Source organism: Coffea eugenioides, chromosome 4 (genome assembly GCF_003713205.1).
Source record: "Coffea eugenioides isolate CCC68of chromosome 4, Ceug_1.0, whole genome shotgun sequence".
Lineage (NCBI taxonomy): Eukaryota > Viridiplantae > Streptophyta > Magnoliopsida > Gentianales > Rubiaceae > Coffea > Coffea eugenioides.
This window is the reverse complement of record NC_040038.1, coordinates 41,673,288-41,690,990: the sequence shown is the minus strand read 5'-3', so window position 1 is coordinate 41,690,990 and position 17,703 is coordinate 41,673,288. Positions and strand designations below refer to the sequence as shown.

At 33.7% G+C, this 17,703-nt stretch overlaps 1 protein-coding gene across 1 annotated transcript; it reads right to left on the bottom strand.

The window, feature by feature from the left end:
• Nucleotides 1-1,041: 1,041 nt before the first annotated feature.
• Nucleotides 1,042-4,179, bottom strand: LOC113767700 (1-aminocyclopropane-1-carboxylate oxidase 1-like). The gene is made up of 3 exons (XM_027311878.1): nucleotides 3,421-4,179; nucleotides 2,032-2,353; nucleotides 1,042-1,577 (listed from the first exon to the last, which is right to left on the bottom strand). Exons 1-3 carry the CDS (start codon nucleotides 3,777-3,779, stop codon nucleotides 1,287-1,289), a joined length of 972 nt encoding a protein of 323 aa, XP_027167679.1. The 5' UTR covers nucleotides 3,780-4,179; the 3' UTR covers nucleotides 1,042-1,286.
• Between the last annotated feature and the right edge of the window lie 13,524 nt (nucleotides 4,180-17,703).

Below are 17,703 nucleotides of genomic sequence, written 5' to 3'. Positions count from 1 at the left end.
AAAGATTAATTGATTAGGATAATACTGTAGTATTTTTGGTGATGTGAAAAAAAGGTAAAAGTGAATGAAAAAACTTGTTTATGATGTAATAATTTTTTTTATTTCAAAGATTTAGTTATCCAATCCAAGTGCCTTCTTTAGTGGTGATCATCTAAAAAATGGATAGAAATATATGTGGAAGACTCCAATTTGTCAGTTATGCTCATTGATGAAAAAGGAAGAAAAACAAAGTCGAAGCCTGCAAAACAAAAATGAAAATTCTATAAATTCTATAGGCTAACTACAAATTGACTTGGATTCTATTAAATTTGTTCATCACATTCAAATTTTTTATAGTAGAATTTTGACAATGCACTTTGCTACTACGAACTTCTTGTAGCGTTCAAATCTGCATCGTATTGATACCTAAAATCACATCACGTATTATCTTGGTCGACTACATTCTTTTGAAAAAAAAAATGTTTCTTTTTCTTTTTGAAATAAACTTGCAAGACATGTTAATGGCAAGGTTTTTTTTTTTTTTTTTTTTTTTCTCTTCACGACAAAGTTCGCATGCTTAATCTGACGAAATATGAATCAGCTGTACTAGCTCCTTCATACTGCTACAAATTCAGTTAGGGAGGTTGATGTTATTTTTCAAACTAGAGGGGAGGTTTCTGCAATTAGTAAAACCTCATGGGAGGTAATTGATATTGTCCCTTAAATATGGTGTACGCAAATAGTTTCAGGGTTAAATGCATTAAGCTAGCCCCCCTTAAGTTTGGTCTATTTGCACTTTTCCTCCAAATATCATTTCCATTGCACTTTTTTCCTCTTGACTAAGGGTTAATAATAATGATTTAGTAAAAAGACATTAATGAGCTCAAAATAGCAACAAGTAGAAATTATACTCATTAGGAGATTTAATTTTTTTTATTTTGGAAAAATCTCCTTAAAAATGAAATTCAACCACTTGAAAACTATAGGCTTTTGAAGTCTTATTGTAAAATATAAATAAAATTATTTCATGTACAAAATACTCATAAAATCAATGTAAGAGAATAATACAATGAAATATAGGAAAAATCAAATTATGGGTTTATGCCCAAACACAACCATATTTATTTTTGGGCTTATTTTACATTAATAACGGCATTATAACTTTTACATCATAATGATCAATTTCCCCATCACCTTCAAGACATCCCAAAAAAAAAAAACATAAAAAAGAAAGAAAGCAATTATTTAGACACACTTCATTACCTAAAAATAAGGAAGTTCTTGTGTTCCTAGACAAACGCAATCTGTTATGCAAATTTTTTGTTTCCTGAGGTAGAAATTGCATAATGAGTGATGCGAATAACATCTTCTGGTCTAGCTGGTGGATGAGTCTTGTTTCGCATTCTCAAGGCTTGGTAATCCTGGTTTTTGAACCGTCTATACTTCGGTTCCTCTCCAATCTCTTTAGTAAACTGTGGCAATGGTTCTACCCACTTTTCTCCAGGTAAATTATAGAAAAATGCAAAGGAATTTCGGCTTCTTCCTTTGGGACTTGCAACTCTATGCATTCCACTTTTGAACTTGTTATTCGTCAACACCTACAAAAATAAGAAATAAGAAAAATTACTTTTCCTCAAACCCAAAAAAAAAAAAAAAAAAGAGAAGGAATCATGGTTCAAGATTAGTATTGAAAAAGGCTAGATTATAATTTTTTTCTGATTTAAGGAATAAGTCTAATAAAGGTGAAGGGTTAAGAGTCGATCAGATAAAGGATCTTGTTATTATTGGCTTGATATCCCTACCAGCTAAGTAAAAAACATGTTAGGTTGAAATTATTCCTATACTGATAGTGTATACACCGTCATTGTTGGATCCATGATATATGTACAAAAGTTGAATTTGTTAGCGTCGGATGAATGAGAACAATATAAAATTTGAATTTGAAATTCAATTTTTATACATATATCATGAATCCAACGATGATCGTGTATACACTATCAGTATATATAAGATTTACTCTAAAGGCTAACCCAATATCGAAGCCTTAATTACCTGAATCACGTCCCCCACATTGACCACTATTTTCCCTTCTTCAGGGATAACCGGAATCCATTCTGCATTATATTGGACTTCCAGGCCGCTAACATCATCTTGTACAACAAAGGATATGCAGTTTCCATCCTCATGCTCTGATTGTCCTATATCCTCAGCTCCAACAGCTACAAAGTAATGCATAGCCACCATTAAATCCCAGCTCCTATCATGATTGTACTCTTTGAGGAAGTTTGTTGGGAGTCCAAGACACTCATTTATGATGCTTTCCATTAGTTCACCAAGCTTGGAAAAGCAGATGAACATCTTTTCCAATGTTTCCCTACCATTGAATTGATGTCCAAAAAAAAAAAAAACAACGTATTAGCATCTTGTTGGACTAGTTAGGGTGTTAGAGTGACCCTTGTTTTCTCATTTTTGTATGTCCCAAAATATATGTAATTTTTAAACTGTCAAAGCACAAATTTTAAGGTTTTCTTATGGATGATATGTTGATATTAAAAATTTTCATTGAGAGCTTAATGTTGGAAAGACATTAACAACCATCCCTATCGACATGATCTTTAAAAGGCTGAATTCTGAAAAATGATCAAAATTTTGGGACGAAAGAAGTAATCAGAACTGGAAAGTAACGTCATGTATTGATAAAATAGTGTCCAATTACAATGCACGACCAAGGTATATCTAGCATATAATGGGTTAAAAAGCAAGAAAATAATACTTTGGAAACACGTAAGATAATATAACTACGATAATGAAATCTATTACATTAAGTCAATATTTAGGATATTAATAACTGATGTATTTATTAACAGCGTGAAATTTGCCTTTCAAGACTTTTTGGCATAAAACAAATCTTGAAATGTTAATGTTCATATTTTTTGAGTCTCTGAAATTTCCCATTAGATAATTTTAAGCAATCTCATTCATAATAATAATTTATTCCATCAAAAAAAATTCAAGATTGAAAAATATATGTATATTTGGAGGAATGGAAACAGAAATTACTTGGTCTCTGCTGGATTACTAGGTAGCACATTGAAGCCGGAGCAATTTTGACAAGCAATCCCATTAGATAATTTGAAGCAATCCCATTTTTGTCAAGTAAATAGTACTAGAAAATTTTAAGCAATCTCATTCGTAATAATAATTTAAGCAGTCCCATTTTTTTATCAAGCAAATTGTACTAGACAAATTTAAAACACATTCAGAATTAAAATTCCCATTAGATAATTTTAAGCAATCCCATTTTTTATCAAGCAAATCGTACTAGACAATTTTAAGCAATCTCATTCATCATCATCATCATCATCATAATAATAATAATAATAATAATTTATTCTATCAAAAAATTTGAAAAATATGTGGAGGAATGGAAACAAAACTTACTTGAATTCCGGTGGATTGCTAGGTAGCACATTGAAGCTGGAGTCCGGTGGAAACATGAGAATGAATTCATTCTTATCAGGTACGTTATGAGGCTGCTTGTTGTGACCAGCAGGAAGAGGCACTCCAGATTTAGGACTACACTTGAGCTTCTCCTCATCTGGATACTTGAAGTATGTTTTTGAGAGTTGCATGGCTTTGCTTACAAATTCTTGGGGTACCCCATGGTTGACGATGAGGAAAAAACCATATTCAGAGCAGGCCTTGCTAATTGTTTCTTTGGCTTTCTTTTTGCCATTCTCATCATTTTCTCCATTGAAGAAAGGGGAGAGATCAACTGTGGGAAAAACTTTGTTGGCCATTTTAGCTTCAAGTTGCTTCAAAATCTAATAGCAACAATTTTTCAAGACAGGTTTTTTTTTTTTGCTTTCTTGCCAAACTCCATCTCAGCCTTGTGTAATTTCCAAAAAAAACCCCCGCCCCATGTCTTCAGTTTTCTTTTTCGGTAATTTCTGATTGGATTTGGTTTGTTATTTTGGTTTTCCTTAAGTAATTATGAGCTTCATCCCAAAAAAAAAAAAAAAACCCTGAAGCATCTCAGGAAAAGAAAGAGGGAAAGAAATCGCAAAGAAGGAGACGGGTGATGGTTTCGGTGGAGAAGGATCTCAGGGGGAGTAGGTACCGGTGAAGGCAAAAAGAAGGAATAAACTGGCAACAACTTTTGGGGAGGAAAGAGAGAGGAAGTAATGAAGGGATGCGGTGATGATGCTAAGGGTAGGAGCCGAAAGTCGGAAGGGAGTACAGTGACATGAGGGGGAGCTTGGCACGTAGTGGCGTGGCATAACTTGCACCACTCGGTTTACGCAAGATTTTGCCCAAAGTTTTATTGATTTTATGATTTTACTCCAGTGTTAGAAAACTATTAATGCACTGCAATAGCATTTTATAATTTATAACTTTTATCCTAAATTCTATTAATATTTTTCAAATAAACCCTCCAATTAATTTCAAACTTGTTGAATATGTATTAAATTGTACAGATTGCTACTTGATTATATTACTTTATTTATATTTCCTTGTAAAATATTTTAGAAACATCAAACGTGTAAGAACATACCTTGAAATTATTAATGTTTTTAGAAATTTTACATTGTATATTAATTTTTAAAATTAAATATATTTATGACATCATGATGATGTCATCTAGTTCTTAAACTAATCTCCATCGAGTTGTTGTCCGGTCCGAGTTTCAAAACATAGATTAAAAGCTTCTTATAACCGTAAAGAGTAAAAAATCTATAGAGTCTCTAAACTATTGCCGCTATTTACTTTTGACACCTCATCTAAATTTTGTTTCTGATTTGCCTTTGAACAATTAAAACTTCACACTTTAAGGACTTTCAGTGACTTTAGTCATCAGAAATTGAAGCTTCAGGACCAACATCAGAAATCCTAAAATATAGGTAACTTTTCAATTTCTTAAACACTCCATTAGATTTTTTTTCACAGATCCTCTGAAAAATAGAGTTTTAACCATAAGGAAAAAGCCTTGCACCATGCCTAGCATGTGTTTTTTTTTCCGACCATTTAAAATCTTCACTATCAAATCTTTTGGGTAAAACTCAGTTTTCAAAGGATTTGTGAAAAAAGATCTAATGGTGTGCTTAAAAAATTGAAGGATTACCTCTTTTTAGAATTTCTAATATTGGTCTCGATGTTTCAATTATGAATGGAAAAAAATATCATTTAACTCCGATCAAATTTAAGTCTAAAGTCACTGAAAGTCCTTAAAATATACAATTTTAATTACTCAAGAGCAATTCGAAAATAAAATGTAAATGAGAGGTCAAGTGAACAATGATAATTGTTTAGAAACTCCCCACGTTTTTTACCCTAATCCCCAAATAACTCCATACTTGAAAACACAGCCCCAACAACTGTGATCCAACTAAACCTCAATGTCACACAGTTGGGACCTCAATATCACACAACTGAGATCCTCAACGTTTGCCCAGTCTGGGTTCGGTCCGGTGGTTGTAGCTCAGTTGGGTGAGAGCCACCAACCAAGGATCGAATCCCAGTCGTTAACATTGACCGATGATGTTGGGCAGCCTCTCGCGGTCACGCAGTGGGATTAGTTGGGGCGTACGGTAACCAGTCCTCGGCCCCAGATACCCACTGTGATGAAAAAAAAAAAACAAGAAAGATCCTCAACGACCCATATGGGGCGGCAAAAACGGGAAGGGGACAGGAAGCTAATCACGGAAGCTGAGGCGGTTTGGCCGTTGACCCGGGATGGTTGCGTTGGAAACTACAAACGAATGCATCGGTTTGATAAGGGCAGAAGCGACAGGGACATGACAGCTCCTCAGCTTAGGAACGACGAAGACGGGATGTTGGACTGGGGCAATTATTAGTTCAGGAGTAGGGCTGCAAACGAATCGATCGCGAGCCGCTCGCGAGCGGCTCGAGTCAAGCTCGAGTCGAGCTCGTTATTAATCGAGCTCGAGTCGAGCTCGAGCCGGCTCGAGTCAAACTCGAGCTCGAGCTCGAGCTCAGAATATTAAGCTCGTTAGCTCGCGAGCCGGCTCGCGAGCTTGGGTATATATATATATTTTTTATTTTTATTTTTATTTAATAATAAAATTACGTATATTATATATATATTTTTTTTATTTTTTATTTTATAGTAAAATTACGTATATATCCTTAATATTTTATTATTTATTAAGAAAAAAATATTATTTTATTTATTTTTTTAAAAATAAAATAATTATTTTTTATTTTTTTTCGAGCTCGAGCTCGGCTCGACTTGATTCGAGTCGAGCTCGAGCTCGAAATTTGCCGGCTCGTCGAGCTCGAGCTCGAGCTTGGTAAAATTTAGTCGAGGCTCGGCTCGATTAGCTCAAAACTCGACTCGGCTCGGCTCGTTTGCAGCCCTATTCAGGAGAGCGTTGTCTCGGTATTTGCATACCTCGACCCAAATTTATTAAATTTATTGCGACAAATTACATTTGATCTAACTCTGATGTGTATTTAACAAATGATACAATAGGATTTAAGTAAGAATTAATCTTATACATAGTGATCATATATATATTAACACTGTTGAATTTATAACATATATACAAAAATTAAATTTTAAATTCAATTTTTGTATAGTTGTTATTTATTCAACGTTAATAGCATATACATTGTCAGAAAGGTTAATCCTTTAAATAATCCATTAATATCTACAATTTGTTAAAATATGAAATTTTGTGTATAAAATAATTCTCTAGCGGACTAAGGGTCCATTTGGGGTTACGTTGCTTTTATTAAAAAAGTGCGTTTAGAAGATAAAAAGCATTTTTAATGTGTTTAGTGAGTATTTACAAGTAGAACTTTTGACCATTAGCACTTTTAGAAATAAAGGTCAGAATTGGTGATTTTAGAATAATTTTATTATTTAAAAAAAGTTCTTATGCAAGTTTGGACACAGACAATATGATTATGCATTTAATAAGTATTTTGACTAAAAATTCTACTAAGGACCCGTTTAGGGTTACGGTATTTTTAGTTAAAAAGAACTTTTGCGTATTAAAAGTACTTTTGAGGAATTTAATTAACATCATTCCATAAAATTAGGAGTGGAGTTTTTGGTGTTAAAAGCACTTTTAGCAAAAGTTCAAATTTGGTGCTTTTAGGATAGCTTTTGTATTTTAAAAATTAAAATATTAGATTTAATTATTTTATCCTATATTATAAACTAAAAAGAAATAAATACATTTAAAAGTTTTCAAATTACACATTATCCAATATAATAAGTACTTGTTGAATTATGTATCCAATATACTTAAAAACACTTAAGCACATAATAAGCACTTTTATTAAAAGCTCTATTAGGTAAAGTACTTTTTAATAAGTTACCACAACTCCAAATGGATTCTAATTGAGGTGTTTTTTTGATAAGCCACCAGCTCACCAGCTCACTACAATTACAGACGAGCCTTAAGTTTCTTAAAATATTGGACTTGTAGTTATCATTAAAGTAATGCATTAAGTCACAATTTTTGTTCACTTAAGCACAATGATTAAAAAAAAAATAGTTATAAGAACATATGTAAAGTAGTTTTTTTACAAATTATTAAGGGTAAAAACAAAAATTTTCTAAATTCCAATACTTAAGGTAAAAAAATTTTCATTTAACTAGTGGAAGTACAATCTCAAATTAATTCAATAAATAAAAAATTTCAAAAAAAAAACTATACCTAAAAGTGCAATATTTTTTGGCCAATATGTACCTCCACCAGTGATTATTGGTAGTTTATATAGTATTTATAAATTATCCACTAACACAATTCTTACAACGATACTTAGAATTGAGCACGCTATCTTTTGTTAGAAAATAGTTCATTCTTACTAATTGAACCAATTTATATTGACTGTATTAGCACAACTAATAAGTGAATAGGTTGAGTCAAGAAAAATAAATTTTTATTTAAAAAATGAAATGCTTATTGGAAATAGTGGAATTGAAAAGGTGGAAATGGGTCGAAACAAGATAAAGGAAAGCTCAAACTTTGCTAAACAACTACAAAAAAGTCGCTAATACCTAAAATATTAATGCATTCTAAGTCTTCAACAACCATACAAATTTAAAAAAACATAATATAAGTATATTCATTACAACGTACGAACATCTATGAAAAATTTTCGAAAGCATATCCAACAAAATAGATAGATATTCTCTGAGGCGATTTTTAAAATTTTACAATGATTATAAACCTCAAAATGCATATTTGATTTCAATTAAATACAAAAAATACAATAATCAATTTTCTTGTTAACAAATATTCAATTTCTATCAATGTAAATAAATTTAGCAATGTTACAATCAAAATCACACTAAGTTAAGTTACTTTATATAGATAAAAAAGAATAATTCATATACTCCATATGGATTAAAAAATAATGCAAATTTGTTAAGAAAGATAAAAATTGTTTAGAAGAGAGATAAACTATAACAAAAATTGATTCGCAAAGATTGAATACAAAATTTTAATCTTTTATCTTTATAGTTTTATCTAATATGACGCTTAGTTATCATGACAAACCAATTTAGTCTGTTAATAAAGTTGGCTAATGTAATGTCGTAAATCGTTAATGGAAAATTTAGATATACCGATAGAAATGAGAGGCCCGTAATGGTGTTCATTCCATTAGTCTGGATTAAAAAAAACTATCTTATAAATCACCTAAAATTTACTCAATATATAGTTTACTATGGATGGAAAATTTTTTTGCATTTCTAATAACATCTCAAATATAATTTTGAACACAAATTTAAGTAATTTTCCTTTTTCTTGTCAAAATATAATGATACCAAACTGGCACGAAGAATGGCTTAACTTTTTTATTATGTTTTAACTAGTAAAAGGCAAAATCCTTGACTCTTACATTTCAATATAAATTTGATATGTTTCTTAAGGTATCAAAAGAAAAAAAAAATATTTTTTTTCAAAAGTTTATGGTTAATCTTAAGAGTTTTATACATTGTTTTGTATTTTCCAAATTTTCAAAAATAATTTTTTTTGTACTCTAATACTTCAACATTTTGCATTTTACTAGTTAAAATATCATTAAAATCTAAAAAGCCTCAAAGTATATTTAGTGAGATGCCTTATTCAGGATATGAGTTTCATGACAATGGTGCAAAGATTAGAACTTTCAAGTTTGCTGGGTATTTCTAACACTTCAACCACAACAAGGCAAAATTACTTGAGTTTGTGTTTAAAATTTTATTTTAGGCACTTTCAAGGAACCGGAATTTTTTTTTCTTCATTCTTAATTTCTTGTGAGTATTTTCACTTTCATAAATTGTTTTCTTATTATTTTAATATATTTGATGAAGACATTTGAATTTGCCCTATCTGTAATGTGATCATCAGCTGCCGGTTTCGCACCGGCTGTTTCCCTCTTAAACGTAGGTTTGGCCACTTCTTTTCTCTCCTACCAAAACAACCTCCAACTCTGCATGCATCGCAGTCGTTCCCATATTTACTCTCCCCGTACAGTGCGTTGACTTAATTCTCCATAAAAATCAAAATCCCACACTTTACAGGCAACTAGATATACATACACAAATTATGTGTGCAAAATGAACTTGTGATATCAATTTGTTGGGCCAAATATTCTACATGCAGTATTCAAATGAATGTAAAGTAATAAAATCCAGAAAATAGGGATGTGGCAGAAAGATATTTCTGGATCGAATGGTTGAGGGCTATTTCTGGATCGTGGGAGTATATTTTGAGCCTCAATATGCACTCGCCAGAAAGATTATGTCAAAGGTTATAGCCATTACATCCATAATAGATTATATTTATGATGCTCATGTTGGGTTTTAGGGACACTACGCAGCGGAAAAATAAAAAAAATTTCCCTAAAACCATCCAGGAATCACCATAGATTTTACGTATGATGTACTAAAGGTAGGGTTTTAGGATTACCTTAATCCAAGCGGCGTCTCCCTGCAGCGTTGTTTGAGGATGGTCAGCCCCTGAGCAGTCCAGTCGTCCTGCCTCTACTGATATCCACGCTAGAGCAACCCTGGATCGTCTCACGAACTATGTACTTAAGAGAAAAAGGTGCTAGCCTTTTTACACTTTTCAATTCTCTCTTTTGTGTGTGTGACAATCACAAAGCCTCGGTTTTTAGTTTCTATATCTCAGTCCCCAAAAACCCATAGCAAAAAAACCTAGAGAGCCATTCATAAGAGAGATATATGATGATGTATATTGATAAGTCTTATTGTCTGATTCAAAATCAAAACCATCAGACTTCTCATCACACAAGACTCTATCTATCATTATCTGATAGATAAGAGATAACCATTTACTCTTATCTGCTCAAAAAGGTCTGGAATTAATTTTCTTTTAAAATTAAACCCCTATAATACACATAGTTTCAATCCAGGATTAAATCTCTATTGCGTGTGACCCAATAGGTCCCGAATACATTGGTAATAATTATGGTTTAATAATTAGATAAAATAAACGACTTTATTTTATCATAACTTATAATAAATAATTAATCCATAATTATAAATCACGAGCGGTGTCTAGCAACACATCGTGATTGCCCAATTATTCGGAATTAGTCAAGGGAATTTGACCTAACCTTTCCGTGAAAAATTACCGTGTAATTATTATCCTTTCACCAAAGATATCCAATTAGTCAGGAATAAGGAATAAGTGCCAATTCCCTGATGACTAATTAAATTTTCTAGTTCCCGAAATTTACCCTTAATTAGGTTAAATTGAAGACATTCTTCAATTTACCTAATAGTCGACTTTAGGGTTAATTTCTCACTAGTGGCCATCCGGATATCAACTCCTTCTATCAGAGTGGTAAATCCTATCTTGATCACCCATTTTCTTTACGTGCTTCACACTACATCCAACTTCTACACTTTAAGGTACTCACGAAGAGTAACAAGTATATAGAGTCAAAATGTAGCGATTCACACTCAAGATACTATGGTGATCTCAAGTCGTAGGATCACTTACACAATTTTTCACTAGAGATACACCATTGGCACTAGATAGATATCCTAACGGGATCTCTAAACGGATCACTCCAATGCATTTGTACTTTTCAAATCATCTACACATTAGCCTAAGTATCTTCATACCATAGTTGATGAGAACAACCATTAATTACATTAATTAGAGGCTAACTGTGTACTAGTTTTACCGTACTAAAAATGTCCTATTTCATTAGTACAAAAACTAGGGAATTTTAATAATATTACTATAAATGTGATTGATATCTCATAGTCACCAACTCTTGTGACTATCATCACATTAGTAATATTATAAGGACTTTATCGGTTGTATCTAATATTTAACAGATAAATAAGAAGTTATTAAAATACAAAACATATAATAAGGAATGTATAAAATAAAAACAAATACATTGTTTTAGGGCATACATTCCAACAATCTCCCACTTGCACTAAAACACATTATCCATGTTTTTCATCCCATAAGATAATACATGACTATCATGCTTCTTTTGAGGAAGAACTTTAGTAAGAGGATCAGCTATGTTATCCTCTGTGGAAACTCTCTCTATCTTTACATCATTCCTAGCAACAATTTCTCTAATCAAGTGAAATCTCCTAAGCACATGTTTGGATCGCTGATGAAACCTAGGTTCCTTGGCTTGAGCTATAGCTCCATTGTTATCACAGTACAAAGTGACCGGATCAACAATGGTTGGAACCACACCAAGTTCAGTTACGAACTTCTTGATCCAAACTGCTTCCTTAGCTGCTTCCGCGGCCGCAATGTACTCGGCCTCTGTTGTAGAATCTGCTGTGGTGTCTTGTTTGGAACTCTTCCAACAGACAGCACCTCCATTAAGAGTAAAAATGAAGCCTGACTGTGATTTACAATCATCCTTATCTGATTGAAAACTCGCATCAGTATAGCCTTTGAGCTCTAACTCACCTTTTCCATATATTAAGAACAATTCTTTGGTCCTTCTTAAGTACTTAAGAATGTTCTTAACGGCTATCCAATGACTCTCACCTGGATTAGCTTGAAATCTGCTTGTGACACTCAGAGCATAGGAGACATCAGGTCTTGTACATAACATAGCATACATAATTGATCCAATTGCTGAAGCATATGGAACATTGTGCATCTTATCAGTCTCAACTTGTGTCTTTGGACACATGTTTTTAGAAAGGCTTATACCATGAGTCATAGGTAAATTACCCCTCTTAGACTGATCCATGCTAAACCTTTTTAGCACTTTCTCTATGTATGTAGATTGTGAAAGACCCAGTAGCCTTTTAGATCTATCCCTATAGATCTTAATGCCTAATATATAGGCCGCTTCTCCTAAATCTTTCATGGAAAAGTTCTTCGACAACCAACCCTTTACCGATTGTAACATCGGTATATTGTTTCCCATTATTAATATGTCATCTACATATAAAATAAGGAAAACAATTGAACTCCCACTAACTTTCTTATACACACAAGGTTCATCCGAATTCTTGAGAAATCCAAACTCTTTGATCGTCTCATCGAATCGGATATTCCAACTCCTAGATGCTTGCTTAAGTCCATAAATAGACTTTTGTAGCTTACATATTTGACTAGGATTTGGAGATGTAAAGCCTTCAGGTTGTGTCATATACACATCCTCATGCAATGTCCCGTTAAGGAATGCGGTCTTTACATCCATCTGCCAAATCTCATAGTCATGATATGCTGCTATGGCAAGCAATATCCGAATGGATTTAAGCATAGCTACTGGTGAGAAAGTTTCATCGTAATCGATTCCCTCTTTCTGCTTGTAGCCTTTGGCTACCAGTCTAGCTTTATAGGTAACCACATTACCATCCATGTCAGTCTTCTTCTTGAAGATCCATTTACACCCTACAGGTTTTATCCCTTCAGGTGGATCAACTAAGGTCCACACCTTATTGTCATACATGGAATTTATTTCGGAATTCATGGCTTCTAACCATTTAGAGGAGTCTGGATTACTCATTGCCTCTTGGTAGGTAGTAGGTTCGTCATCTTGAATGACTAGAACATCATTGCTATGACTCACAAGAAATTGGTATCTTTTGGGAGTTGAGCGTGTTCTTACTGACCTACGAAGCCCTTGTGTATTAACAGCTTCAGTATCTACCCCATCATTATGTGGTTGAAGCTGTTCTTCATGAGATCGTTCAATGTTTGTTGGATGATCCTGAATTTCTTCAAGATCTATTCTACTCCCACTGCTTCTTTCTAGAATGTATTCTTTCTCTAGAAAAATAGCATGTTTTGAGACAAACACTTTTTGCTCAATTGGATTGTAGAAATAGTATCCTATAGACTCTCTTGGATACCCTACAAACAAACATTTGTCAGATCTAGGTTCAAGCTTGTCTGACTCTGCCCTCTTCACATAAGCTGGGCAGCCCCAAACCTTCATATAAGACAGATTTGGTTTCTTTCCTTTCCATATCTCATATGGTGTGTAGTCGACAACTTTAGTGGGTACTCTATTAAGAGTATAAGAGGCTGCATCTAATGCAAATCCCCAAAACGATTTTGGGGCACTTGAGTGGCTCATTATAGAACGAACCATATCCAATAAGGTTCGGTTTCTCCTTTCAGATACACCATTTAACTGTGGTGTACCTGGAGGAGTCCATTGTGGAACTATTCCATTATCCTTTAAATAAACTCTTAACTCGTCATTTAAGTATTCTCCACCACGATCAGATCGTAGTATCTTAATACTTTTATTGGTTTGTTTTTCTACTTCATTCTTGAATTCCTTAAACTTTTCAAAGGATTCAGATTTGTATTTCATTAAATACACGTAACCATATCTCGAATGGTCATCTGTGAAGGTGATGAAGTATGAAAAACCTCCTCTAGCAGTGATCGACATTGGGCCGCATACATCAGTATGTACTAGCCCAAGTAAATCACTGGCTCGTTCCCCTTTTCCAGTAAAGGGCATTTTGGTCATTTTGCCAAGTAAACAAGCTTCGCATGTATCATATGATTCATAATCAAATGAATCCAAGTATCCGTGTTGGTATAACTTGGAGATGCGTTTTTCATTTACATGACCAAGCCTACAGTGCCAGAGGTAGGTTTTATTTAGTTTATCTGTTTTCATTCTTTTTCCACTCACATTGAGAATTTGATGATCAAGATCTAGAATATATAAACCGTTATTCCAACTTCCAGAACCATAAAACACACCATTTTTAGAAAAAGAACAACATTTATTCTCCTGGGTTATCCGAAACCCATTTAAATCCAAACAGGAAATAGAAATGATGTTTGTAGTAAGTGCTGGAACACAATAACAATTCGATAATTCTAAAATCAATCCACTGGGTAAAGTGATATAATAAGTCCCTACAGCTAAAGCAACAACTTTTGCTCCATTGCCCACACGTAGGATGACTTCTCCTTTTCCCAGCTTTCTACTGTCCCTTAGACCCTGCATAGATGTGCAAATGTGAGAACCACATCCGGTATCCAATACCCAAGAGTCTGATTTGGAAGTAGACACATTAATCTCAATCATATATGTACCTGATGATGAAGCTTCAGCAAGCTTCTTTTGCTTCAGGCTCTCCAAGTATGACTTGCAGTTCCTTTTCCAATGTCCAGTTTGATTACAATGGAAGCAGGTTGCTTTGGACTGATCCGCCTTTGCCTTTTTGGGCTTTTGGGTGAGCTTGTTTTTGGATTTCTTAAATCCCTTTTCTTGCCTCTTCCTCTTCTTAGAGGAAGTAACAACAAGCACACCAGTAGAGCCTTTTCCCTTTTTGATTTCTTTCTCAGCAGTTTTCAGCACATTCAACAATTGAGGCAAAGTGTGCTGCAGATTATTCATCTGATAGTTCATAACAAACTGTGAGAAAGAATCTGGCAGAGATTGGAGCACTAAATCAACATTCAGCTCCTGATCCATCTTAAAACCTAATTCGGCCAGTTTTTCAATTAGCCCAATTAATTTTAAGACATGCGGAGCAACAGGTGCTCCCACCGTCATCTTGCACCTGAACAATTCTTTAGAGGTATCATATCTAACCGTCCTCGATTGTTGTTCAAACAACTCTCTCAGGTGTTGTACAATATCATACGCCCCCATGTTCATGTGCTGCTGTTGAAGCTGAGGAGTCATAGAAGCTATCATGATACATGAAGCTTCCCTATTGTCATCCTTATGTTTTTTATAAGCATTTCTAACAGCAGCAGGTGCAGTAGGTTCAGGCTCTTGAGGCATAGGACCATCAAGTACATACTCAATTTTCTCATGAGTGAGAACGATAAGGACATTACGATGCCAATCAAGAAAGTTTGTGTCGTTGAGTTTGCAATCAGTAAGAATAGTACGAAGGCTCAAATTGTTACTCATTCTACAACAAAATGAAGGATAGAATTTGTTAGAAAAATGTTTTGTTTAATAAAATCATAAAAACTTCAAAATTATGATTTTATTTCCACTATTTTTTTTTTCAAATCAATTACCCTCCAAAATTGATTCGGGAATTTCTAAAATTCCATAGTGGCTAGAATCCTATCTTAATTTATTTCGACCTTGAGTGTTTCCCAACAAATCGAAAATAATTATGAAAGGTAGGTACTTTTACCAATTACAACTTATTGTAATTCCTAGATCAGTTGGGTGTCAACTCTTGACTTTAAATCTCTATGAATCAACCCAACACTCGCCTCTAAAATTAATGATTTTGAGTGAATCCCAACAAATCATAATTTTAGTTAAATCAAACCCATCATTCTTGAGAACATTTCGCATAGCAAAAACACATAGTAAGTAAGGCAGCCTTGGGTGATGATGCTCATGTTGGGTTTTAGGGACACTACGCAGCGGAAAAATAAAAAAAATTTCCCTAAAACCATCCAGGAATCACCCTAGATTTTACGTATGATGTACTAAAGGTAGGGTTTTAGGATTACCTTAATCCAAGCGGCGTCTCCCTGCAGCGTTGTTTGAGGATGGTCAGCCCCTGAGCAGTCCAGTCGTCCTGCCTCTACTGATATCCACGCTAGAGCAACCCTGGATCGTCTCACGAACTATGTACTTAAGAGAAAAAGGTGCTAGCCTTTTTACACTTTTCAATTCTCTCTTTTGTGTGTGTGACAATCACAAAGCCTCGGTTTTTAGTTTCTATATCTCAGTCCCCAAAAACCCATAGCAAAAAAACCTAGAGAGCCATTCATAAGAGAGATATATGATGATGTATATTGATAAGTCTTATTGTCTGATTCAAAATCAAAACCATCAGACTTCTCATCACACAAGACTCTATCTATCATTATCTGATAGATAAGAGATAACCATTTACTCTTATCTGCTCAAAAAGGTCTGGAATTAATTTTCTTTTAAAATTAAACCCCTATAATACACATAGTTTCAATCCAGGATTAAATCTCTATTGCGTGTGACCCAATAGGTCCCGAATACATTGGTAATAATTATGGTTTAATAATTAGATAAAATAAACGACTTTATTTTATCATAACTTATAATAAATAATTAATCCATAATTATAAATCACGAGCGGTGTCTAGCAACACATCGTGATTGCCCAATTATTCGAAATTAGTCAAGGGAATTTGACCTAACCTTTCCGTGAAAAATTACCGTGTAATTATTATCCTTTCACCAAAGATATCCAATTAGTCAGGAATAAGGAATAAGTGCCAATTCCCTGATGACTAATTAAATTTTCTAGTTCCCGAAATTTACCCTTAATTAGGTTAAATTGAAGACATTCTTCAATTTACCTAATAGTCGACTTTAGGGTTAATTTCTCACTAGTGGCCATCCGGATATCAACTCCTTCTATCAGAGTGGTAAATCCTATCTTGATCACCCATTTTCTTTACGTGCTTCACACTACATCCAACTTCTACACTTTAAGGTACTCACGAAGAGTAACAAGTATATAGAGTCAAAATGTAGCGATTCACACTCAAGATACTATGGTGATCTCAAGTCGTAGGATCACTTACACAATTTTTCACTAGAGATACACCATTGGCACTAGATAGATATCCTAACGGGATCTCTAAACGGATCACTCCAATGCATTTGTACTTTTCAAATCATCTACACATTAGCCTAAGTATCTTCATACCATAGTTGATGAGAACAACCACTAATTACATTAATTAGAGGCTAACTGTGTACTAGTTTTACCGTACTAAAAATGTCCTATTTCATTAGTACAAAAACTAGGGAATTTTAATAATATTACTATAAATGTGATTGATATCTCATAGTCACCAACTCTTGTGACTATCATCACATTAGTAATATTATAAGGACTTTATCGGTTGTATCTAATATTTAACAGATAAATAAGAAGTTATTAAAATACAAAACATATAATAAGGAATGTATAAAATAAAAACAAATACATTGTTTTAGGGCATACATTCCAACAATCTCCCACTTGCACTAAAACACATTATCCATGTTTTTCATCCCATAAGATAATACATGACTATCATGCTTCTTTTGAGGAAGAACTTTAGTAAGAGGATCAGCTATGTTATCCTCTGTGGAAACTCTCTCTATCTTTACATCATTCCTAGCAACAATTTCTCTAATCAAGTGAAATCTCCTAAGCACATGTTTGGATCGCTGATGAGACCTAGGTTCCTTGGCTTGAGCTATAGCTCCATTGTTATCACAGTACAAAGTGACCGGATCAACAATGGTTGGAACCACACCAAGTTC